The sequence below is a fragment of the Erythrolamprus reginae genome, chromosome 2 (assembly GCF_031021105.1).
Source record: "Erythrolamprus reginae isolate rEryReg1 chromosome 2, rEryReg1.hap1, whole genome shotgun sequence".
Lineage (NCBI taxonomy): Eukaryota > Metazoa > Chordata > Lepidosauria > Squamata > Dipsadidae > Erythrolamprus > Erythrolamprus reginae.
This window is the reverse complement of record NC_091951.1, coordinates 41945242-41971055: the sequence shown is the minus strand read 5'-3', so window position 1 is coordinate 41971055 and position 25814 is coordinate 41945242. Positions and strand designations below refer to the sequence as shown.

At 41.7% G+C, this 25814-nt stretch overlaps 1 protein-coding gene across 3 annotated transcripts in view; it reads right to left on the bottom strand.

The window, feature by feature from the left end:
* Positions 1–1972: 1972 nt before the first annotated feature.
* Positions 1973–25814, bottom strand: part of ZNF692 (zinc finger protein 692) — a 29136-nt gene continuing 5294 nt past the window's right edge. Inside the window, exons 3-12 of one of the 3 annotated variants that reach the window (XR_011557906.1) lie at positions 23995–24026; positions 21095–21622; positions 19833–19884; positions 16689–16829; positions 14722–14784; positions 11293–11371; positions 8504–8618; positions 8207–8306; positions 3616–5282; positions 1973–3558 (exon numbers count right to left, since the gene is read on the bottom strand). Coding sequence is in view for 2 of the 3 variants with exons in the window: in XM_070737935.1 (XP_070594036.1) it covers positions 4964–5282; positions 8207–8306; positions 8504–8618; positions 11293–11371; positions 14722–14784; positions 16689–16829; positions 19833–19884; positions 21095–21622; positions 23995–24026 (1429 nt within the window). In the remaining variant the exon portion in view is untranslated. Of the gene's footprint in view, positions 3559–3615; positions 5283–8206; positions 8307–8503; positions 8619–11292; positions 11372–14721; positions 14785–16688; positions 16830–19832; positions 19885–21094; positions 21623–23994; positions 24027–25814 lie in introns of those variants that run through there. The other 2 variants (XM_070737935.1, XM_070737936.1) reach the window with 2 other exon arrangements.

Sequence of the window (25814 nt, the reverse complement as noted above, 5' to 3'; positions counted from 1 at the left end):
AGTTATCAGGGCAGCATAGAAATCAAATAAATAAATAAAATTAAAATAATATCTCAAATCTCCACCGGAAGCAGCCACAGAAAGCAGGAGTGGTTACTCTGCATAGCTCTTTCTCATCCTTTCCCATAATTCGCAGAAGTGAAATAAACTTTGCTAAACTGAAGCTTGTCAAAATAAAATAGAATTCAATGAATTTGGTTTTTAAATTCTTTCATCAGCTCTTTCTTTCCAGAATGATATGGCACATAGCTGTATGGACTGAGAACTCTTAGGAGTGAAGTCTCACTACAGCTGTTTGGTAAGAAAACTCCTTGGGTTTAGATATGTGTATTTCTCGGACGTCAGTGTGCATGCGTTTGGCATGGCTTGACATAAAACTGGGCATACGGTAACTCCAAAATCTTATGAAATTAAAACACTCTACTTATAGATATACTGGAGCATATTTCCCAGGCTTGTGAAAGCTGAGGGTTATTTTATTTTAAGAAAAATGAGACTGTGAGGAATCATTCACTCCTATACTCTTAAGTCAGTGTTTCCCAACCTTGGCCACTTGAAGATATTTTGACTTCAACTCCCAGAATTCCCCAGCCAGCGAATGCTGGCTGGGGAATTCTGGGAGTTGAAGTCCAGATATCTTCAAGTGGCCAAGGTTGGGAAACACTGCTCTAAGTGAGTCCAAAGGAGGCATACTCAGAGCAGGATCTCATACAGAGAAACAGCGGAAGCACTCCTTTCATGATGAGAGATGCATAGGCTGCAGAGACACCAACATTACCTGAGGAATGCTCAGAGCCTTCCAAAAACAGCCTTTTTAATACCTACATTCAACATCCTAGAAATGAGTCAAAGGAGTAATATATTAAGACATATGAACTTTCCCCCAAATACAGTGGTACCTCTACCTAAGAACTTTTCTAGATAAGAACCGGGTGTTCAAGATTTTTTTGCCTCTTCTTAAGAACTATTTTCTACTTAAGAACCTGAGCCCGGAAAAATTTCCCGGGAAATTTGAGAGCGGTATGAAGACCCGGCCAGTTTCCTGCCATTCCCCCTAGGTTTCTCTCTCTGGCGCAGTGTATGGGAGGCAGCCTCGCGCCGGGTGTATGGGAGGTGCGTGCTCCTCCTCTCCGCCTCAGAGTCCCTCTTTTTTTTTAAGCGTTAAAGTTTTGGATTTTTTTTATTCCCCTCACCTTCTTCCTTTGGTAGCGACTGTCCTCCTCCTCTTCTTCCTCCTCCCATCCAAATTCCGAGCTTTTATTTCTTTCCTAATGAGTTTGCATGCATTATTTGCTTTTGCATTGATTCCTATGGGAAAAAATTGCTTCTACTTACAAACTTTTCTACTTAAGAACCTGGTCACGGAATGAATTAAGTTCTCAAGTAGATCCACTGTACTTATCTTCTGGGTGTCCTGGAAAAGGAGAGATCTAGATCCTGTGTTACTCAGAGGATAAACCTGAAGTCCTCATCAACAAAATATTTTGTTTTTCAGTGTTTATATAATCCTGAGTATGAAAAAAGCTGCCTTTTAATTATCACCACTCAATACAATTCTTATTCGTCCTTTGGTGGCAGAGCACCATGTCCTGGAAACTGACTTCACCCTAAACGTCGGGCTAGGATTATCCAAGATAGGTAGGAATTGAGGTTGATGATGACTAAACAGTTCAAAAATAACATTTGTCGAGAAGGAAGGATCAAGGTTAGCACAAATGCTAGATTGCATCTTGAAATTGCAGCTTCCTTCTCTCCATTTTTGACTCATAAACTATTTTTCTGGCTCCTGGTTTGATATACATTTTTTCTGAATTGCAACATCCCATTTCCAGAAGCATGAAAGTGCAGCCTTGGCTCAGCAAATATGACACACCTTTCTGGCTCTGTGCAGAACAACAGCAAAAACTATTCCTATTAATGGTTATCGTTACAATTTAAAATCTGGGCTGGCTAGACAAGAGTGGAGAGTTAATCAATATAATGTGCATTTAATAGTGACATACAAATATAAAAATAGCGTATGAAATTGTCCATGGAATACGGCCTTCCAAGAAACTCAGTTTCCACTTAAAAAGTACATTTAAAAAAATCCCTTGTAATCTTTTTTTTAATGCAGCCAAAGGCTTCAACGTTCATGGACAAATGCCATGTGGCTGTCAGAAGTTCACACACACCATTTCAAGTAGCCGGAGCGAAGACTTCAATACTTGACACAATATTTTGCTCCTGGCAAAGTTAATCAACATGGTTAGCAAAACAAGATGGCATAAAATATGCATACAGTACCTCCACTGCCCTATATATATATAAAATCACATCATTTATGCAGGCTGCAAAACAGTCCCCAGAAGCTACAGCAGATCCCTTGGCAGGACCCAGGAGAAGAGCCTTCTCTGTGGCGGCCCCGGCCCTCTGGAACCAACTCCCCCCAGAGATTAGAATTGCCCCCACCCTCCTTGCCTTTCGTAAGCTACTTAAAACCCACCTCTGCTGCCAGGCATGGGGGAATTAAGACTTTTTTCTCCCCCTAGGCCGTTACAACTGTATGCATGGTATGTTTGTATGTATGTATGGTTTTTATATATTAAGGGGTTTTAATTTGCTTTTAGTATTGGATTTTATTGTATATTTTCATGATTGTTGTTAGCCGCCCCGAGTTTTCGGAGAGGGGCAGCATATAAATCCAATAAAACTAAACTAAAACTAAACTAAACTATATCAGTGTTTCCCAACCATGGCAACTTGAAGATATTTGGACTTCAACTCCCAGAATTCCCCAGCCAGCAAATGCTGACTGGGGAATTCTGGGAGTTGAAGTCCAGATATCTTCCAGTTGCCAAGGTTGGGAAACACTGCTCTATATCAGTGTTTCTCAACCAGGGAGTCGGACCCTTTTGGGGGTCGAATGACTGTTTCACAGGGGTCACCTAAGACCAGGGGAAAAGACAATTTTTCCATGGTGTTAGGAACTAAAGCTTCTATTCTGGAGCCTTCAAACATATTTTTACAATCTGACCAATCAGGCGTTTACAGTGGGGGTGTCCCTCTGACCTTCCTGCCAATCAGCTTAAAGCTCTGTTGGGCGAAATAGCGCTAGACTTATGGTTGGGGGTCACCACAACATGAGGAACTGTATTAAGGGATCACGGCATTAGAAAGGTTGAGAACCACTGCTCTATATCTTCCACAATCACTGCCTGACCAGGCTATGTAAAATCAAGGCTGCACCCGTGTTTATAAGAACATAAGAAGAGCCATTCTGAATCAGGCCAAAGCCCATCGAGTCCAGCATTCTGTGTCACACAGTGGCCCACTAATTGTACATGGGGATCTTGAGCAGAAAGAGAAGGCAAAACCCTCCCAGTTAGCTGTTCTCCGTGTCTCTTATGCCAGTTAGCTGTTCTCCGTGTCTCTGTATCCCCTCTCTTTACACTCACAATCTACATAAAGGCTTGGTAGCCAATCGCCACAAAGAGAAGGTCCAGCTGCCTCTTGAAAAATCACCTTAGGGACAACCATGACCTGGATGACTGAGAATCTCCATAGACATCCCTGAACCTTTTCTTACCCCCCATCATAAATTTAAATAAATGAAATAAATAGACATCCCTGAACCTTGTTGCAATGTTGCATTTTGTGTTCTGTCAACTGATTTTTGTTGCTGTGGACCAACCACAACACCAGACTGCTGATCAGATTTGTGGAGATGCAAGTGGCCCCACACTGATATCCTTCTTAGAGACGTTCCAGTGGTCTCCTGGCTAGGCTATTTAGATTTACACAGTTCTGGCAGGCAAGTAATCATACAGCGGGTCAACTCTACCGATCAGAGGACAGTGGGGAGCAGAGCCACCTGTCGGACTATGTAAAAAAAGTATGCAGGCATGGGAGGTGACTCTGCTACAGTCTGACAAGCAGATTGGCCCAAGATCTGTAAAGCAATACACTGAAAGGTGTGAACTGTGGATAGATGGCTAAACTCACTGCTATAGCAATTTTTTCAAAGTTGTCTCCTGCTCTCCAGCTCTGGCCTCATCCCATGTTAAAGGGCATAGAAACATAGAAGATTGACGGCAGAAAAAGACCTCATGGTCCATCTAGCCTGCCTTATACTATTTCCTGTGTTTTATCTTAGGATGGGTCTGTTTATCCCAGGCATGTTTAAATTCAGTTACTGTGGATTTACCAATCACGTCTGCTGGAAGTTTGCCCCAAGCATCTACTCCTCTTTCAGTAAAATGCTTCTGATCTTTCCCCCAACTAACCTCAGATTGTGTCCCCTTGTTCTTGTGTTCACTTTCCTATTAAAAACACTTCCCTCCTGAACCTTATTTAACCCTTGAACATATTTAAATGTTTTGATCATGTCCCCTCTTTCCCTTCTGTCCTCCAGACTGTACAGATTGAGTTCATTAAGTCTTTCCTGATTAGTTTTATGCTTAAGACCTTCCACCATTTTTGTAGCCCGTCTTTGGACCCCTTCAATTTTATCAATATCTTTTTGTAGGTGAGGCCTAATTAATACGGCCAATGTTTTTTCCCACTGGCTGAGAAATCCCCCCTGTTCTTTCTTCAGCTTAATTTGTTCTGCAGTAAACAGTTAGGAAGCACCAATCACGGCCTCATTCATGACATTAGAAAGACCAGCTGTGTAGACAGAGCAAATTATCCCGCTATACTTTTTTTACCCAGAGATGGAAGGAAAACACATCAAACTGACTGTCAAGACACGTTCCACCACTAGATGGAGCCAAACAAGGTAGAAGGCCAAGATTGTCCTTTTGTTCCAGAACTGAGCCCAGAGGAGCTGAGTGAAAGATTGTGATTGGTGGGACCTAGTTTGAAGAGCCGAGGGCCCATGTGTCTCTACTGATTTTGCAACCGGGTGACGCCATGCAAGTGGCCTGCAGGAAAGGTCAGGAATTCTCTCTGCTGTTGCTTTTTCTCCTACTGCTCGACCGGCTTATTCAATGAGGACCGTAATTGCAAGGTCAGGAGGCTCCGCCCTTTTCCCGAGGTCACACGGCTGAGTCTGAACCGGGTTTGCCATTGGCTCTGCTGCAAGCGGGGAGCTCGGAGGGGGCGGCTCCTGTGCCGGTAGGGGAGGCCCGGTGGCGCCCTCAGGATGGCTCTTACTCTTGTGCGCCGTGACATTGTCCTTCTTCTCAAACTTCTTGCCGCAGAGGTCGCAGGAGAACTGGTAGAAGGAATCGGCGTCGTGCTTCTTCATGTGCCAGTTCAAGGACGCTTTTTGGCGGCAGGTGAAGCCACAGATCTCACATCTGGGTGAAAAGGAAGGAAGGGAGGGGTTCATCAAAGAGGAAAAGGGGGCTGCCAGGAATAGGTTATAAATCAGCTTCAACCGCAACAACACAAGAGCACGCAACAGATTCAAACTTAATGCGAACCGCTCCAAACTTGACTGTAAAAAATATGATTTCAACAATCGAGTTATCGAAGCGTGGAACTCATTGCCGGACTCAATTGTGTCAACCCCTAACCCAGTGTTTCCCAACCAGTGTGCCGTGGCACACTAGTGTGCCGCGAGACATGGTCAGGTGTGCCGCGAAGAAGGAAGCTCAGCTTCTGGTCTCGCAACTTTTTGCTGAGAGTGCGAAGAGCAAAAAGTTGTGAGACCGGAAGCTGAGCTTCCTTTGCGCCTTCCAAGTTTTCCGGCAGCTGCAGTGCCCCACCCGGCTGGAGCTTCCCTGGCAGCGGCAGCAAGTGAGCTTTGGGGCCTGGTGGGAGGGCGGCGGCAGCAGCGGCACCGGGCAGTAGCCGTGGGGCGGCAGCAGGGTGGTTGGCTGCGAGCCAGAACTCCAGGACAGAGGCACCGACGGCGGTGGCTGGACATGTTGCTGTACGCCGTACATGCTGGCATTGCGTGGCTGGCACTTGCCTGCTGGCTGGGTCGGGACGGAGGCTCCAGCCCCACGCCCATGCCCAGTGCAACGCCAGCGTGTACGGCATCTAGCAACACATCTGGAGCTCAATGTTCCCCAGGATTTTGTAAATGTGAATAATGTGCCGCAGCTCAAAAATGGTTGGGAAACACTGCCCTAACCCCCAGCATTTCTCCCTTAGACTCTTCACGATTGACCTGTCCAGGTTTCTAAGAGGCCAGTAAGGGGTGTACATGGTGTGCCTTTCGTCCCCTGTCCAATTGTCTTTCCTTTCTCTCACTTATCATATATATTTTCTTCCTTTCATATATCCTCTCCTCTAAGTTCACTTTTACCCTTATATATATTACTACATGTCTATTTTTCTTCCTATGTATTTGTATACAGTATTGGACAAATGAATAAATGAATAAATGAATAAGTGAATAAGTGAATGAATGAATGAATGAATGAATGAATGAATGAATGAAGCAATCCACCCTTGGCTCTCCCTACCACCCTCCTGACCACAGGTGTAAAGGTTATTTTTGTACAACAGGGTCAGGCAACTCTTTTGCTGGTTCTGGTGGAATGATTGACTTGGTGAAGCAGAGTAGAAAATCCATACAATGTAAGATTGTCTGGGTTAGCTCAGGAGCAGCCACCAGTTCAAATATCTCTGCTCCATATGTGGAAGCTAGTCGGTTGTCTTTTTTTGTTTTAACCAGTTAAGTTAATGGAGCCACTATATATATATATATATATGTGTGTGTGTGTGTGTGTGTTCGTGCGGTACACGCTTTTGCTGTTTCTGTTTTTTAGCCTTGTTCTGGCCTCAGAGGCCGAAATAGATCTATCCTAGTCTCCCTTAATTTTAAATTCAGCAAAAACATGTGATACATACAGAATATAGTTTGTTGGCTATGAAGAAATCAATTGCCTTGGAAATGGCCCTGGGTTGGGCAAAAAGGAAGCTGTGATGCTCCTACAATATACCAGGGTGAATCGATGCTCAAAAAAAAAAGAAAAAGGGAACACTTAAACAACATAATATACCTCCAAGTAAATCAAACTCCTGTGAAATCAAACTGTCCACTCAGGATGCAACACTGATTGACCATCAATTTCACGTGCTCTTGTGCACATTCAACTTTGTACAGAACAAAGTATTCAATGAGAATATTTCATTCATTTAGATCTAGGATGTGATCTTTGAGTGTTCCCTATATTTTCATGGGTATATGTATGCAGATTGTTGTGAGTTCGGGTTTTTTCCTGTGTAATGTTTTGAGTGTCTTTGCGATGTTTTGGCGAAATCACATTAATCATAAACAAACCATACAAAGAGCAGCAGAAGCCAACATCTTCAGCCTGAAGATCGCAAAGACACTCAAAATATTTCCATCCGACTTATTTTATTGTTACATATTGTAACATGTGTGCATGTGTGCTTAGGTCATTTCTGCAATAGGGGAAAGCGTGGGGCATACTGTTGGATATTGGATAAACATTTAAACTGAACAGCGGGGAGAGAGATTTTATTGATACAGAACAAGAAGGATCTTGACAGACTATCTAACATGGTGAAAAAGGTAAAATTTTACATTTAGGGAAGATAAACAAAAAGCACAGGTACAATATATGTGATAGCTCGCTCAACAGTAGTAACTGTGAGAGGGATCTTGGAGTCCTGGTGGACAACCATTTAAATAGGAGCCTGCAGTGTTCAGCAGCTACTGAAAGAGCCAACACAGTTCTAGGCTGCATCAACAGAGGGATAGAATCGAAATCAAGTGTTAATAGCTCTATATAATGCCTTGGTAAGGCCACACTTGGAATATTGCATTCAGTTTTGATCACCATGATGTATAAAGGACACCAAGACTCAAGAAATAGTGCCAAAAAGAACAACAAAGATGATTAAGGGATTGGAGGCTAAAATATATGAAGAATGGTTGCAAGAACTGGGTCTGTCTAGTTTAAAGAAAAGAAAGACTAGGGGAGACATGATAGCGACGTTCCAATATCTCAGGGGTTGCCACAAAGAAGCAGTCAACCTATTCTCCAAAGCACCAGAGGGCAGGAAAAAGAAGCAATGGGTGGAAATTAAATAAGGAGAGAAGCAACTTAGAAATTTCCTGACAGTGAGAACAATTAATCAGTGGAACAGCTTGCCTCCAGAAGTTGTGAATGCCCCAACACTGGAAGTTTTAAAGAAGAGTTTGGATAACTATTTATCTGAAGTGGTGTAGGGTCTCCTGCCCAGACGGGGGTTGGACTAGAAGACCTCCAAGGTCCCTTCCCACTGTTATTATTATACTCACTGTAGGGGCTTTTCTCCAGTGTGGATCCGCCTGTGGATAATTAAATTACTGCTTGTTCGGAAGGAGCGTGCACAGAACTCACATATGTAGTCCCTTTTATCTGCAAGTAAAGGACACAATAAAGGCACATCCTTCATAATAGATATGGGCAACCTATACATCTTTTCTCCCCAATACTACAGTCAGGGCTGGCCCAAGACGTTTTGATTGAATCAGACTGCAAGGGCAATGAAAGCTGCAGTTCAAAACTTTCAGCAGGCACCAGACGGATGAAAGACACATGGTTAGACTGCTCACCACTGTGTAGTTTCTCGTGTTCCTTGAGATGTTTCTTGAAGTTGAAGGATTTGCCACAGCTTGGATCAGAACAGGTAAAGGTCTTTTGGTGAACATGCTGATATTTCTTGTGGTGCTAGAAGATGGTGAGAAAAAAGCCCATAGAGAATATAAGGCTCTAAAATCTGTATCGCTCCTTAGCTTAGATCAGAAGTTCTCACCATGGACTCCCTTTAAATGCCCTTTGTGGCCACGGACCCCCCACAAAAGCTTAAGATTTAAATTATATTTTTTCTTCAAGTCTTCTTGGATTCTCCTCTAACAACACTGCAGGTTCCCAGGAGTCGAGAACCACCGAGATAGATAAACCAGAGGAAGATATTTTTTTAGTAGCGTATGACATATAAAGTAGCGTATGACATATACATTAGACCAGTGTTTCCCAACCTTGGCAACTTGAAGATATTTGGACTTCAACTCCCAGAATTCCCCAGCCAGCGAATGCTGGCTGGGGAATTCTGGGAGTTGAAGTCCAGATATCTTCAAGTTGCCAAGGTTGGGAAACACTGCATTAGACTATTGTGCAAAAGTTCATTTATTTCAGTAATGCAATTTTTAAAAATGTAACTTAATATATGAGAGCAGTGCCAGAGGCCGATAGCTTCCATGCCACACCACAATAAGCAGTAATTGCTGCAAAATGGGCCCAATCCAAGTACTGAGTACATATGCATGCTCATACTTTTCAGAGGTCCAATGTTGTACAATCCTTGTTTTATTGATCACATGGAATATTCTAATTTTCTGAGATGGTGGATTTGGGGTTTTCATGAGCTGTACCCCATAACCATCACAATTAGGACAAACCACGGCTTGAACTACCTTGCCTTGCATGTAACGAGTCTCTCTCCTATATTACATTTCACCTTTTAAGTTGCATTACTGAAATAAATGAGCTTTTGCACGATATTCTAATTTTTCATGATGAGATTCTATAGTAGCTGGACCGGGCATCCCTTCTATTTCTCTCGATGATGCTTCCAGAGCAGTGGTTCCCAACGACGGGACTCCGCCCCACAGAAGGGCAATTGGAATCCTGTTTAAACTATGTTGATGGACTTTAGGCCATTTTAGGTAGGCCTCCCTTTGTGCGGGCAGAGGTTTTTGAATAGTAAGAATTATGTATCATTGGGGGGGGGGAATCAGGATTTTAGAGATGCTCAGGTGGGACATAGGCAAAAAAATTGGGAACCACAGTTATAGAGAAAAGGGGGGGGGGAATTTCCTGGTAGAAATTACAAAATTTATAGTCTTCTATTAACTTCAGTACTCCTGGTCCAGTCAGATGCCAACAAACAGGGCATTGTATACTGCTAAAAAAAAATAAATAAATAAAGGGAACACTCAAATAACACATCCTAGATCTGAATGAATGAAATATTCCCATTGAATACTTCGTTCTGTACAAAATTGAATGTTCACAAAAGCATGTGAAATTGATTTGTGTTGCTTCCTCAAGGAAATGGAGCCCCTCCCTTATGAAACCAGGTTGCAACACCTTGGTCTCTTCAGCCTTGAAAGACGGCGTTTAAGGGGTGACTTGATCGAAGTGTATAAAATCATGCATGGGATAGAAAAGGTGGATAGAGAAAAATTATTTTCTCTATCACACAATACTAGGACGAGGGGGAACTCCCTAAAGCTCATAGGTAAGAAAGCGAGGACAAATAAAGGGAAATATTTCTTCACCCAGAGGGTCCTTGGTTTTCGTCCCTACATGGCATTGGACCAGAGTACCTCCGGAACCGCCTGCTACTGCACGAATCCCAGCGACTGATAAGGTCCCACAGAGTTGGCCTTCTCCGGGTCCCGTCGACTAAACAATGTCGTTTGGCAGGCCCCAGGGGAAGAGCCTTCTCTGTGGCAGCCCCGGCCCTCTGGAATCAACTCCCCCCGGAGATTAGAACTGCCCCCACCCTTCCTGTCTTTCGTAAACTACTCAAGACTCACTTATACCACCAGGCATGGGGGAGTTGAGACACCTTTCCCCTAGGCTTTTTTATATTGTGTTTTATGTTTGGTATGAATGTGTTGTTTGGTTTTTTAAAAAAAAATATGATAGGGTTTTATATGCTTTTTTAATATTAGATTTGTTCTAATATAATATTGTTTTATTATTGTTGTGAGCCGCCCCGAGTCTTCGGAGAGGGGTGGCATAGAAATCTAATAAATAATAATAATAATAATAATAATAATAATAATAATAATAATAATAATTTTATTATGGAATTCACTTCAAGAAGAGGTCGTGACAGCTGTCAGCCTGGATAGCTTCAAGGCAGGATTAGACAGATTCATGGATGCCAAGTGTATCGGTGGTTATTGACATGGATGTCCATGTGCCGCCTCTATGGTGGTTGAGGCAGGCAGCATTCCCTTGGGTACCATTTGTTGGGGGTCAAGGGAAAGGGGGGGGGTCTTGCCTTCTCTTTCTGCTCAAGATCCCCATGTATAATTGGTGGGCCACTGTGTGACACAGAATGCTGGACTCGATGGGCTTTGGCCTGATTCAGCATGGCTCTTCTTATGTTCCTAAGTGGGCAGTTTGATTTCACAGAAGTTTGATTTACTTGGAGTTACATTGTGTTGTTTAAGTGTTCCCTTTATTTTTTTGAGCAGTGTAGAAAGTGTCACTCTCCTGCTTGCCTCAAAAGTACTAACACTTTGGAAACCTTAAACGAAGCATGGAAGTTCTGTCAGTCACCTGCATCCAAGGGATTGGTGACCACTGCTGTTCCTCCATCACTTACATTCAAGTATTGGCGATTGGAGAAAATTTTCCCACAACCTTCATAGTCACAAAGGAGAATTTCTCGCTTGGCTGCCTTCCTGTGAAAAAAGTCAAAGACAGAAGAGAACAGGGAAGCCAACAGGAAGAGGAAATGTGTCAAATCTCCAGGCTGGAGATACGCAACAGAAATGCAGAACTATTAACACAACCTTTGTATACTCTAGCCCAGGGGCAGGCAAAGTTGCCTCTTCTATGACATGTGGACTTCAACTCCCAGAATTCCTGAGATAGCACGATTGGCTCAGGAATTCTGGGAGTTGAAGTCCACAAATCATAGAAGAGCCAACTTTGCCTACCCCTGCTCTAGCCCAACATACAGAAGTATTTTATAGATATTTCTCCTCCACCCCAAAATAAACAACCCTGGATTGTTCAGCGCAGGGGTCTCCAACCTTGGCAACTTTAAGACTTGTGGACTTCAAATCCCAGGAAAAAAAGCTGGCTGAGGAATTCTGGGAGTTGAAGTCCACAAATCTTAAAGTTGCCAAGGTTGAAGAGCCCTGATTTAGAGATAGCAATAGCATTTAGATTTATACACTGCTCAAAAAATAAATAAATAAAGGGAACACTTAAACAACAGAATATAACTCCAAGTAAATCAAACTTCTGTGAAATCAAACTGTCCACTTAGGAAGCAACACTGATTGATAATCAACTTCACATGCTGTTGTGCACATTCAACTTTTGTGCAGAACAAAGTATTCAATGAGAATATTTCATTCATTCAGATCTAGGATGTGTTAGAGTGTTCCCTTTATTTTTTTGAGCAGTATATACCACTTCACAGTGCTTTACAGTCCTCTCTAAGTGGTTTATAGAGAGTCAGCATATTGCCCCCAACAATCTGGGTCCTCATTTTACCGACCCTGGAAAGATGGAAGGCTGAGTCAACCTTGAGCCTACTGAGATTCAATCTGCCAAACTTCTAGTAACCAGTGATCAGCAGAAGTAGCTTGCAGTAATGCACACTATCCCCTGCACCACTGAGGCTCCATCTGATGGGTCAAAAATCATTTGGACAAAGACAGTTTATTTTATTTATTTATTTATTTATTGGATTTGTATGCCGCCCCTCTCCGTAGACTCGGGCGGCTAACAACAGTGATAAAATACAGCATGTAACAATCCAATACTAAAACAACTAAAAAAAACCCCTTATTATAAAACCAAACATACATACAAACATACCATGCGTAAATTGTAAAGGCCTAGGGGGAAATAATATCTCAGTTCCCCCATGCCTCACGGCAGAGGTGGGTTTTAAGAAGCTTATGAAAGGCGAGGAGGGTGGGGGCAATTCTAATCTCTGGGGGGAGTTGGTTCCAGAGGGCCGGGGCCGCCACAGAGAGGGCTCTTCCTCTGGGTCCCGCCAAACGACATTGTTTAGTTGACGGGACCCAGAGAAGGCCAATTCTGTGGGACCTAACTGGTTGCTGGGATTCGTGCAGCAGAAGGCGGTCCCTGAGATAATCTGGTCCAGTGCCATGAAGGGGTTTATAGGTCATAACCAACACTTTGAATTGTGACCGGAAACTGATCGGCAACCAATGCAGAATGCGGAGTGTTGGTGTAACATGGGCATATTTGGAGAACCCCATGACTACTCTCGCAGCTGCATTCTGCACGATCTGAAGTTAAAATCAACAGTGTGATTTTAATCAAATTCATTTGATAGGAAAATAGATTAACAGTTTGGGGGCAGCAGCAGCTTTTCTCAAAATATTTAATTAAGATGTTTTCAGCCTCTAATTCTTGAAGTCTCCATGATTCCAGAGAAGGCAACTATAATAATCCATTAAGTTTTTAATAACTTTTGTATTATTAGGCAAAGATTTAATGGATATGAATTTTTAAATAATTTCTGGTTTTGCTAATCCTGAAAAGTTACAGTGCGCCTTCCTAGCTGCTCTTCTCTTTCCTTGTATCTTGTAGTTGTTCCTTTGAGTGAAGTTGCTTGGTCTTATTCTAATGAGCGACAGCCATGGGGGTGCAATGGTTAGAATGCAGTATTGCAAACTAACTCTGCCAACTGCCTTCAGTTTGATCCTAACCGTTTCAAGGTTAACTCAGCTTTTCATCTCTCCGAGGTTGGTAAAATGAAGACCCAGATTGTTGGAGACAATATGCTGATTTGTAAACCAGTTAAGAGAGGGCTGTAAAGCATTATGAAACGCCATATAAGTCTACGTGCTATTGCTAATGATGGCATTTAATGATGTATTACTTTTATTGTACTTTTACTGTTGTAGAAACATAGAAACATAGAAGACTGACGGCAGAAAAAGACCTCATGGTCCATCTAGTCTGCCCTTATACTATTTCCTATATTTTATCTTAGGATGGATCTATGTTTATCCCAGGCATGTTTAAATTCAGTTACTGTGGATTTACCAACCACGTCTGCTGGAAGTTTGTTCCAAGGATCTAGTACTCTTTCAGTAAAATAATATTTTCTCACGTTGTTTTTGATCTTTCCCCCAACTAACTTCAGATTGTGTCCCCTTGTTCTTGTGTTCACTTTCCTATTAAAAACACTTTCCTCCTGAACCTTATTTAACCCTTTAACATATTTAAATGTTTCAATCATGTCCCCCCTTTTCCTTCTGTCCTCCAGACTATACAGATTGAGTTCATTAAGTCTTTCCTGATACGTTTTATGCTTAAGACCTTCCACCATTCTTGTAGCCCGTCTTTGGACCCGTTCAATTTTGTCAATATCTTTTTGTAGGTGAGGTCTCCAGAACTGAACACAGTATTCCAAATGTGGTCTCACCAGCGCTCTATATAGGGGGATCAATCTCCCTCTTCCTGCTTGTTATACCTCTAGCTATGCAGCCAAGCATCCTACTTGCTTTTCCTACCGCCTGACCACACTGCTCAACCATTTTGAGACTGTCAGAAATCACTACCCCTAAATCCTTCTCTTCTGAAGTTTTTGCTAACACAGAACTGCCAATACAATACTCAGATTGAGAATTCCTTTTCCCCAAGTGCATTATTTTACATTTGGAAACATTAAACTGCAGTTTCCATTGCTTTGACCATTTATCTAGTAAAGCTAAATCATTTACCATATTACAGACCCCTCCAGGAATATCAACCCTACTGCACACTTTAGAGACATCGGCAAATAGGCAATCCTTCCCTACCAAACCTTCTCCTGTCACTCACAAACATATTAACTGCTTTGAGCTTGTTGGACTAAACAGAATATAAACTTGTAAGTATTTGTAAGTAGGATGGATGGACGGACGGACGGACAAACCAAAAATAGACAAACCAACAATCTTTGCCAGTCTTGCAGCTTTAATCAACCTACCTAAACTTCCTATCAGCTTCCCTTTCTATTGGCTGAGAATATCATGAGCAATCACGGACCTGAACTTACCTGATTCTCTTAGGACCAATTTGGGACATGTCTTCAGCTCCTGGCTGGGCCACCTGCTTGCAGCTAGAAAGAGAGATTGGGATTGCTTTTCATGAAAACTGGGCTAAAATGGCAATAAAAAACATAGAATCAATCAACGACTCAAATCAGTCAATAATAAAAACAAACATTTCTACACAAGGGCTTTGGGGACATGGGGAAAAAGGAACTCCCTGGAAAGCTGGCAGAAAAATGAAGGAATTGAATAAACTTCTCTAGAACCTAAAATGGGTCAAATACGTCATACTGTAGATTAGTATTTCTACTGCATTTATATTTTAATGGTACCCTATTCTTTAAGACAGGGGTTCAAAACCTGAAACCCTAGGGTTGAACATGGCTCTAAATGCATGGATTATAGCCTAGACTGATCTATGACACAGTATAATTCTTAAGATAATAATAATAGAACACTATTAACTATGTGAAAAGTAATCATTTTGTGTTGACCAATGTAATTATATTTTAAAGAGTCAGTTTGGTGTAATGGTTAAGCTCTACCTGTAATACTTTCTAATTTTCTTTCTTGTAGTTCTGTCATGTTTTTAACTAGAAATTGTATCTACTTCTATTTATTTTTAGGCCTGCCAACTTTACCGTGTTCTTCTATCGTTTCTATCAAGATTGGTATTGTTGCCGTGGGATCCTCTATTATAAAAGTCAAATCGTCTGCAAAAGCTTGAACTTTATATGTCTCTTTTCCAATGGTCAATCCCTGTATTTTGTTATCTGCTCTTATCTTTATCAACAGAACTTCCAGGGATAAAATAAACAATAAGGGTGAGACCGGACATCCCTGTCTCACTCCCTTAAAAATTTCAATTTTTTCCAATTGTTCATTATTTTATATAATTTTTGTCGTTTGTTTTGAATATATAGCATCAATTATATTTACAAATTTTGCACCGAATCTCATTTTATTTAGTTGCATTTTGATAAATGTCCAATCTACATTATCCAAAGCTTTTTTGGTATCGAGGAACATTAATGACATTGGTTTTCCCAGATGTTGTTCATAGTATTCTAATGTGTTAATAATCGTTCTAAGATTATTTTTTATTTGTCTGCCTGGTAAGAACCCATTTTGATCTTGATGTATTTTCTCATCTAAAATCTTTTTAAGCCTCTCTGCATAGATGGAAGTAAATATTTTATAATCCACATTTAATAATGATATGGGTCTATAATTTTTTTATCTTTTCTTTGTCAGTTCCATATTTATGAATTAATGGCTAAGCTCTAAAAGACCACAGAGCTCTTAGCCTGAAAAAAACATTGCAGCGTAAAGGATAAAGTAGTGGCAATGGGCCATCTTTTGTAGCCAATAACTAAAAAGACATAGGTCTGGGACATTGCAGGTAACTATTTGAGTCCAGTGACATGTATAATGCAGTGTCTTATCGTAACCCTGTTATAGCCCAGATAAGAGCCAAAGGATTTCCTATAGGATGACAGCACCTGCTTGATCTTGGCTGTTCTTGAAAGACCTGGTTATACAGTACTTGGATGGAAATCTGTCAAGAAATCCCAGGACTGTAAATAGAAGGGGAAGTTTGCAAAATATCCCAAAGCAAGGCAGTGCTAAATGACTTTCTGCCTTGTTATTGATTTATTTAATTTTATCTGGTCTGTATTGTTAAAATCACTTAGCATGAGTGTTCATTTGAGATGTTCTATTTCAATGTTTCTCAACTTTGACCACTTTAAGATGTTATGTGGACTTCATCTCCTATAATTCCGGGAGTTGAAATCCATACTATTAATTTGCTAAGACTGGGAATAACTCTTCTATTCCATAGGTTACCTGGTAGGAGTTGCATATGAAGAAAAGTATGATTAAATGATTAAAGAAAGTACTTCCTTATTGATCTCTCATTATCCACATTGAAGTGGACTCGGCTGCATTTAAAATCTTCTAATTTCATTACCTATCCAAGGCTGGCTGATAATTTTCGTCTCGTAGATCATCTATGTATACCATATTATCTTCCTCTGCGAAATCTTCTACTTCCTCCTCTTCTGGTGGACCAGGCACTGATTCTGGTGCCTCCCCTGGTAGAGTTAAACTCCTGAAAGAAAATACCAAAAAAAGAAAAAAAAAGGGGAAAAAATGAAAAGAAAGAGAAGAAAAGAAAAAAGGCCAATATTCAATCCACAAACATTCTGGATGAATCTTGGCTTGTTTAGCTTGGTATATTCCTCCTTTTCAGCTGATGTGGTTATTGCTGAAAAATGGTAGGTTATGAGTCAAGTCACATTATTTTTATTAGAGTCTGAATAAGCTTTTCCCTAGTGGTCATCCTAGTGAGGTATGGACTTCAATTCCCAGAATTCCTCTGCCAATATGTGGTCACTGCTGAACTTTCTGGAATATCTAGAGAACACAAAGTTGGGAAAGACCGAGCTCACAACTAAACTGACCCTTCACATCCTGGACATAAACCGTTTCAACTCCTACCCTCAAAACGTCGCTACAGAGCACTGCACACCAAGACAACTAGACACAAGAACAGTTTTCCCCCCGAACGCCATCACTCAACACTCAACTTTTTACTAAGTCTGCACTTCTATTTCTACTAGTTTTTTATCATCATTCCTATCAGTTTTTTCCTCCCACTTAGGACTGTATGACTGTAACCTGTTGCTTGTAAACTAAGATTTTTACTAATATTGATTGTTTCTTCATTGCCTATGACAATCATTAAATGTTTTACCACATGACTCTGGACAAATGTATCTTTTTCTTTTATGTACACTGAGAGCATATGCACCAAGACAAATTCCTTTTGTGTCCAATCACACTTGGCCAATAAAGAATTCTATTCTATTCTATTCCTATTCCATTCCATTCTAAACCTGGATTCTTTCTGTGCAGCTAGTCGGAGATGCTGTAAGCGGCAATACCTCGAAGATTAGTTTTTATTTCTTGCACTAGCTTTTGAAGCAATTAGAAAAAATTATTAGGTTAGTTGCACTCCTACCACCCCCTATGGGTGATAAATTGTGGATGGAAAAATCTGGTAGAACTCAAATCCTGCTATGCAGCCTCACTGTGGCAAGAGTAAGTGGGTCTGTTTGTGTTCCTGGGAAGGATGAGCAAAGAAAACTGAGACAATATCATCATCATCTTTTAACGACCCCTAATCCCTTGCGAGGTGGAGTCTGGGGCAATTGAATGGAGCTAGCAGAGTGTTTAATGGCCGGATGCCCTTCCTGTCGCCAATGTGAAGTTTTGTTCAGCAGATATATTCTCACTGTGCCCAGAGAGAGAAATATCTACCTCTACCTAGGATCAAACTCACAGCCTCCGATGCCACCTGGAACCGGCTGAAATCACGATGCTCGGAGGCCAAAAATGGAGTGCGCACAGGCTGAAAATGTGATGGGCGGAGGCTGATGCGCGGAGGCGGTCACCAGTGGCAATGTCTGCAGCCTGGAACAGCTGATTGGGGGTATTCTGGGAATCCAACTGCCAATCAGCTGCTTGTGCTGAATCAGGCTGCAATAATGCATTGAAGCTGAACAGGCTGTTTGCTGTAAGGATGCTAGCCAGATGAATACCAATGGAGGCTGGCAGGCAGAGGCCGATTTTTTTTTTCTTGTTTTCCTTCCCCAAAACAAATATGCATCTTATAGTCTAGAGCAGTGTTTCCTAACCTTGGCAACTTGAAGATATTTGGACTTCAACTCCCAGAATTCCCCAGCCAGCGAATGCTGGCTAGGGAATTCTGGGAGTTGAAGTCCAGATATCTCCAAGTTTCCAAGGTTGGGAAACACTGGTCTAGAGCAGTGATGGTGAACCTTTTTTCCCTCAGGTGCCGAAAGAGCTATCGCACATCTGCAACTGCCCACACCCATAGTTCAATGCCTGGGAGGGGAAAAACAGCTACCCCAACCCCCAGAGGCCCTCTGGAGGCCAGAAACTGCCTGTTTCCCAACTTCTGGTGGGCCTAGTAAGCTTGTGTTTCACCCTCCCCAGGCTCCAAAGGCTTCCCTGGAGCTAAGGGAGGGTAAAAACGCCCTCCCCCATCCCCTTGGAGGCTCTCTGGAAGCCAAAAACGCCCTCCCAGAGCCTGCGTGAGACAAAAATCAGATGGCCGGCACACACATGCACGTTGCAGCTGAGCTAGGGCAACAGCTCGCGTGCCAGCAGATATGGCTCCGCATGCCACCTGTGGCACCCGTGCCATAAGTTCACCATCACTGGTCTAGAGTGTTTTATACTCCACAAAATCCGGTATATGATAGCTAAAATCTGACATCAACTAGATAAGGGGTAGCCAACCTTTCGGACCTCAGGGACCACTAATTTTAAATCCCGCGGACCACTAATAGGAAATTTTAAAAAGATAAATAGTATTCAGTGCAATATAAAAAGTGCAAATAATTTTTCTGCGGACCACCAAAATTTTCTCATGGACCGCCAGTGGTCTATGGACCAGTGGTCGGTGACCGCTGAACTAGACAGCACATAGCCAGTTAATCAATCATGAAAAATGTCCAAACCTCCCATCATTTAAGAACATCAGTAAAAAAAAATACAGGAATTTATTCTGTCCTACCACAAAAAACCAAAAAGCAACAACCAATGTAGATAAATCCACAGTAAATGAATTTAAACATGCCTGGGATAAACATATATCCATCCTAAGATAAAATACAGAAAATACTATAAGGGCAGACTAGAGGGACCATGAGGTCTTTTTCTGCAGTCAGACTTCTATGTTTCTATGTTAACCACACACAAACAAAGGAAAACCAGGAATAGATTTTTGTATAGCATGGTGATCTCCTTTCACTATGAGGATCAGAACAAATCCTTGGGATCATTTTTCTTCCTCGATGTTTTTCCCAGATGTCTTTTGCACCGGGTTTCTTTGGCAAATGTCATTTTTACAAAAGACACCATCAATCTTGTAAACCTGAAAGCTGTTTTTCCCTCAACACACAGCATGGCAAGCAAGTTTAATTTAATTTAATTTAGTTTAATTTATTAGATTTGTATGCCGCCCCTCTCCGAATACTCCAAAGCATTTGCACCCTGCTATGAGGGTGTAAGAGAAGAAATGTACCTTTCAGGTCCTGGAGCTTCAGTGCTACCTGGAATCTCACCTGGTGCAGCTTCTACAACAGAAAACACAGCAGTGTCAGATTGAGAGAACAGAACTGAGGTAGTAATTAAAATGGAGCTTGAATTCTGAAGCTCAACAAGTGGACATAAAAATCACTTCCAAGACTATTTCCCTAGACCCGCGACGGTGAACCTATGGCATGCTTGGCACAGGTGGCATGCAGAGCCCTCTCTGGGGGCAGGCCAGCCATTGCCTCAGCCCAGCTCCACCACCGCATGCCCCTGTGCCTCCCACCAGCCAGCTGGTCTTGTTGTCGTTATTTTAAATATTGGACTTTGAATTGGTTTTTGTATTTTTATATGTTGTGAGACGCCCTGAGTCCTTGGATAAGGGCGGCATATAAGACAAACAAATAAACAAACAAACATACATACACACATACACATACACACACAAATATGCTACCCCCCAGCCCGGTGTATATTCGACTGCACACCAAGACAACTGGACACAAGAACAGTTTTTCCCCAAATGCCATCACTCTACTAAACAAATAATTCCCTCAACACTGTCAAACTTTTTACTAAGTCTGCACTACTATTTCTACTAGTTTTTGCTCATCATTCCTATCATCCTTTTCCTCCCACTTAGGACTGTATGACTGTAACCTGTTGCTTGCATCCTTATGATTTATATTAATATTGATTGTTTCTTCATTGCTTATTTGACCCCTATGACAATCATTAAGTGTTGTACCCCATGATCCTTGACAAATGTATCTTTTTCTTTTATGTACGCTGAGAGCATCTGCACCAAAGACAAATTCCTTGTGTGTCCAATCACACTTGGCCAATAAGGAATTCTATTCTATTTTATAATCTATTCTATTCTATTTTCTAATCTATTCTATTCTATTCTCTATTCTATTCTCTATTCTATTTGCTAATCTAATCTATTTTATTCTATTCTATTTTCTATTCTATTCTATTTTAATCTATTCTATTCTATTTTCTATATTCTATTTTATTCTATTTTCTAATCTAATCTATTTTATTCTATTCTATTATTTTCTAATCTAATCTATTTTATTCTATTCTATTATTTTCTATTCTAATCTATTTTATTCTATTCTATTTTATTCTATTCTATTCCACTCTAGTCTATATTTTACATATGCTCCCAATCTGCCATCTTGGCCCCACATAAGTCTTGCCTTCCGGCCTCCAAGTTCCATCAGGGGCTCCTCCACCCGCTCTCCTCACCTGTTTCATCCGAATTTGTATTGCACACTAATTCTGCCTCCTTGTCCTGGCCTGTGCCGCTGGCGGGAGACATACGCGTGTTCCTCCTTCTGCCTGTTCCACATTCCTCGTCCTCTTGGCAATGCGGTTCTGGCTCGTCCACAGGACAGGGCGAGTTGGAAGCCAGCGCTATCGAAATGGCGTGGGCTGCTGCTGCCTTGCGAAGGGACCGCCGGCATCTGGCGACTGGGGAGGGTGGAGGGCTCAGCTTGGAAGTGACGGCTTCCGCCACTGGCTCCGGACTGTCACCGGGGGCTGTTGGGCAAAAGAGTGGCGGGCTGGACTTTGAGGCAGGGGGAGTCCAGGTAAAAGTATGCCCAGCTAGACACTCCCATTCCAGCTGGCTGCAGAACCTCTCCTGCTCCAGCAAAGCAGCCTTCACGTTAGGGATGAAGCCACATTCCTGGCTGTGGTTGTGAGAAAGGACAACCAGGCGTTGCAATGCCTCGGAAGGAAAAGTGATGGAGTCAGCATCGGAGCTGTCTGATCCTGAAGAAAGGGGGGGGGGAAGAGAGAGAGAGAGAGAGACTCAACTTTAAACGGGAAAGCAAAACTTCATTATGAAGTTCCCCCAGTCTTAAGTTCTCAACCCTATTTTTGATCTCAAAAGGAGTTTCTTGAATTTCATAGAAACATAGAAGAATTGACCACAGAAAAAGACTTCGTGGTTCATCTAGTCTGCCCTTATGCTACTTCCTGTATTTTATCTTAGGATGGATTTATGTTTATCCCAGGCATGTTTAAAAATCAGTGACTGTGGATTTACCAAGTTTGTTCCAAGCATCTACTACTCGTTCAGTGAAATAATATGTTCTCACGTTGCTTCTGATCTTTCCCCCCCAGCTAACCTCAGGAAGGAACTTTGTAATTACGTATAGTCCTTGACTTATTTATTATTAATTAATTAATTTATTATTAATTAATTAATTTATTGGATAGTCTGGAGGACAGAAGGAAAAGGGGGACATGATCGAAACATTTAAATATGTTAAAGGGTTAAATAAGGTCCAGGAGGGAAGTGTTTTTAATAGGAAAGTGAACACAAGAGCAAGGGGACACAATCTGAAGTTAGTTGGGGGAAAGATCAAAAGCAACGTGGGAAAATATTATTTTACTGAAAGAGTAGTAGATCCCTGGAACAAACTTCCAGCAGACGTGGTAGATAAATCCACAGTAACTAAATTTAAACATGCCTGGGATAAACATATATCCATCCTAAGATAAAATACAGAAAATAGTATAAGGGCAGACTAGATGCACCATGAGGTCTTTTTCAGACTTCTATGTTTCTATTCATATCCCGTCCATTCCCCAAGAGACTCAGCGTGGCTTACAGCAAAAATAAAACAATATAAAATAGTTAAACACCCCAATTAATAATTATATAAACCCTCAAAATGTTATCGCAATAATCATGCCATCAAACATCATAATCACATCACGTCTGGGCTGGAATTTAAAGGATGGCAGTTCTCACAGCCCCCAGGCCTGCCGGCAGAACCAGGTTTTCAAGGCCTTTCGGAAAGCTAGTAGGGTGGGGCAATACAGACCTTGGGGGGTAGTTGGTTCCAAAGAGCCGGGGCCGCCACAGAGAAGGCCCTCCCCCACAGGCTCACCAACTGACATTGTTTTAGTGGACGGGACCCGGAGAAGGCCGACCCTGTGGGCTCTGATTGGTCACTGGGAGGTACGCGGCAGGAGATGGTCATGTAAATAGTCTGGCCCTAAGCCATATGTAACATTCAGTGGCTGTTTGAAGTTCTAATGCACTGAAAAAAGCGACTTATGACTATTTTTCGCTTACAACTGTTTGCAGCATCTCCATTGTCACTAACTCCAATTTATGGCGGCTGCACTGTCCCAGGGTCATGTGATCCACCTTTTGTGAACGTCTGACATGCAAAGTCAATGGAGAAGCCAGTTTCGCTTAACAACTGCGTTATTAACTTAACAACTGTAGTGATTCCCCCAATAACTGTGGCAAGCAAGGTCATAAAATGGAGCACAACTTGCTTAACAGCTGTCTGTCTTAACGACAGAAAGTTTGAGCTCAACTGCCTTCATGAGTTAAAGACTGCCAGTATCAACTTGTTCTAGACAAGTTGGAATCCTCAATCTGAGTATTGCATTGGCAGTTCTGTGTTAGCAAAAACCTCAGAAGAGAAGGATTTAGGGGTAGTGATTTCTGACAGTCTCAAAATGGGTGAACAGTGTGGTCGGGCAGTAGGAAAAGCAAGTAGGATGCTTGGCTGCATAGCTAGAGGTATAACAAGCAGAAAGAGGGAGATTGTGATCCCGCTATATAGAGTGCTGGTGAGACCACATTTGGAGTACTGTGTTCAGTTCTGGAGACCTCACCTACAAAAAGATATTGACAAAATTGAACGGGTCCAAAGACGGGCTACAAGAATGGTGGAAGGTCTTAAGCATAAAACGTATCAGGAAAGACTTAATGAACTCAATCTGTATAGTCTGGAGGACAGAAGGAAAAGGGGGGACATGATCGAAACATTTAAATATGTTAAGGGGTTAAATAAGGTCCAGGAGGGAAGTGTTTTTAATAGGAAAGTGAACACAAGAACAAGGGGACACAATCTGAAGTTAGTTGGGGGAAGGATCAAAAGCAACATGAGAAAGTTTTATTTTACTGAAAGAGTAGTAGATCCTTGGAACAAACTTCCAGCAGACGTGGTTGGTAAATCCACAGTAACCGAATTTAAACATGCCTGGGATAAACATATATCCATTGTAAGATAAAATACAGGAAATAGTATAAGGGCAGACTACATGGACCAGGAGGTCTTTTTCGGCCGTCAGTCTTCTATGTTTCTAGACTATAGATAACCTGTAAGGGCATTTACCTGTTTTCAACACTGAGGCATGTGAACTGTACCTAAAAAACAAAAGAAAAAAGAAAGATAAGGGGTAGAGTGAACAGACAGAATAAGTTGTGCTCACACATGAGCAATAACAATCTCTAAACTGCATCCAGCATACAGTACAAGATAACTTTAATAACAATCAGCAGCACTGGAGCCTTTTCAAATGTGGAACTTCAATTGTCAGAATTCTGAGGAGTAACTACTGTATATTACCTATGGAATTCTGGGAGTTGAAGTCCACTTATCTGACAGCTGCCAAGTTTAAGGAACACCAAACATTTTCTACTGTTTCTGCCAGCTTCTCTTTGAAGGTTCTCCTAGCCAATTAAAGATTGGACCAAAATAAGAACAGGAAGAAAGGCATTAGAATATCCCAAAACGAGGATGGGAATGACTGATGATGGGAGCGGCTCTTTCTCTGAGAGATTATTAATATGTTTTCTACAATGCGAAATCTCAGCTCGATATTCTCTTCGTCTAAAACAGCAGAAAGTTTGCAACATTTGCCCAAAATCAAGCAGTTTGATCTTCCATTAAAGTAGCAGGAGACAAAGAAGAGGGGTTTCCACAAAGAAGGAGTCAAATTATTCTCCAAAGCACCTGAGAGTAGAACAAGAAGCATTGGGTGGAAACTAAACAAGGAAAGAAGTAAATTAGAACTAAGGAGAAATTTCCTGACAGTTAGAACAATTAATCTGTGGAACAGCTTGCCTCCAGAAGTTGTCTTCGTGTTCTTCTCCTCCTCCTATTATTATTATTATTATTATTATTAATTTATTTATTAGATTTGTATGCCAGATTACCTCCGGAACCGCCTGCTACCGCACGAATCCCAGCGACCGATAAGGTCCCACAGAGTTGGCCTTCTCCGGGTCCCGTCGACAAAACAATGTTGTTTGGTGGGCCCCAGGGGAAGAGCCTTCTCTGTGGTGGCTCCGGCCCTCTGGAACCAACTCCCCCCAAAGATTAGAACTGCCCCCACCCTCCCTGTCTTTCGTAAACGACTCAAGACTCATTTATACCGCCAGGCATGGGGGAGTTGAGATATTCCTTCCCCCTAGGCCATTACAGGTTATGCATGGTATGTTTGTGTGTATGTTTGATTTTATAATAAGTGTTTTTAGTTGTTTTTATTATTGGATTGTTACATGTTGTTTTTATCATTGTTGTTAGCCGCCCCGAGTCTACGGAGAGGGGCGGCATACAAATCCAATAAATTATTATTATTATTATTATTATTATTATTATTATTATTATTATTATAGAAACATAGAAACATAGAAGTCTGACGGCAGAAAAAGACCCCATGGTCCATCTAGTCTGCCCTTATACTATTTTCTGTATTTTATCTTAGGATGGATATATGTTTATCCCAGGCATGTTTAAATTCAGTTACTGTGGATTTATCTACCACGTCTGCTGGAAGTTTGTTCCAAGGATCCACTACTCTTTCAGTAAAATAATATTTTCTCATGTTGCTTTTGATCTTACCCCCAACTAACCTCAGATTGTGTCCCCTTGTTCTTGTGTTCACTTTCCTATTAAAAACACTTCCCTCCTGGACCTTATTTAACCCTTTAATATATTTAAATGTTTCGATCATGTCCCCCCTTTTCCTTCTGTCCTCCAGACTATACAGATTGAGTTCATTAAGTCTTTCCTGATACGTTTTATACTTAAGACCTTCCACCATTCTTGTAGCCTGTCTTTGGACCCGTTCAATTTTGTCAATATCTTTTTGTAGGTGAGGTCTCCAGAACTGAACACAGTATTCCAAATGTGGTCTCACCAGCATTCTA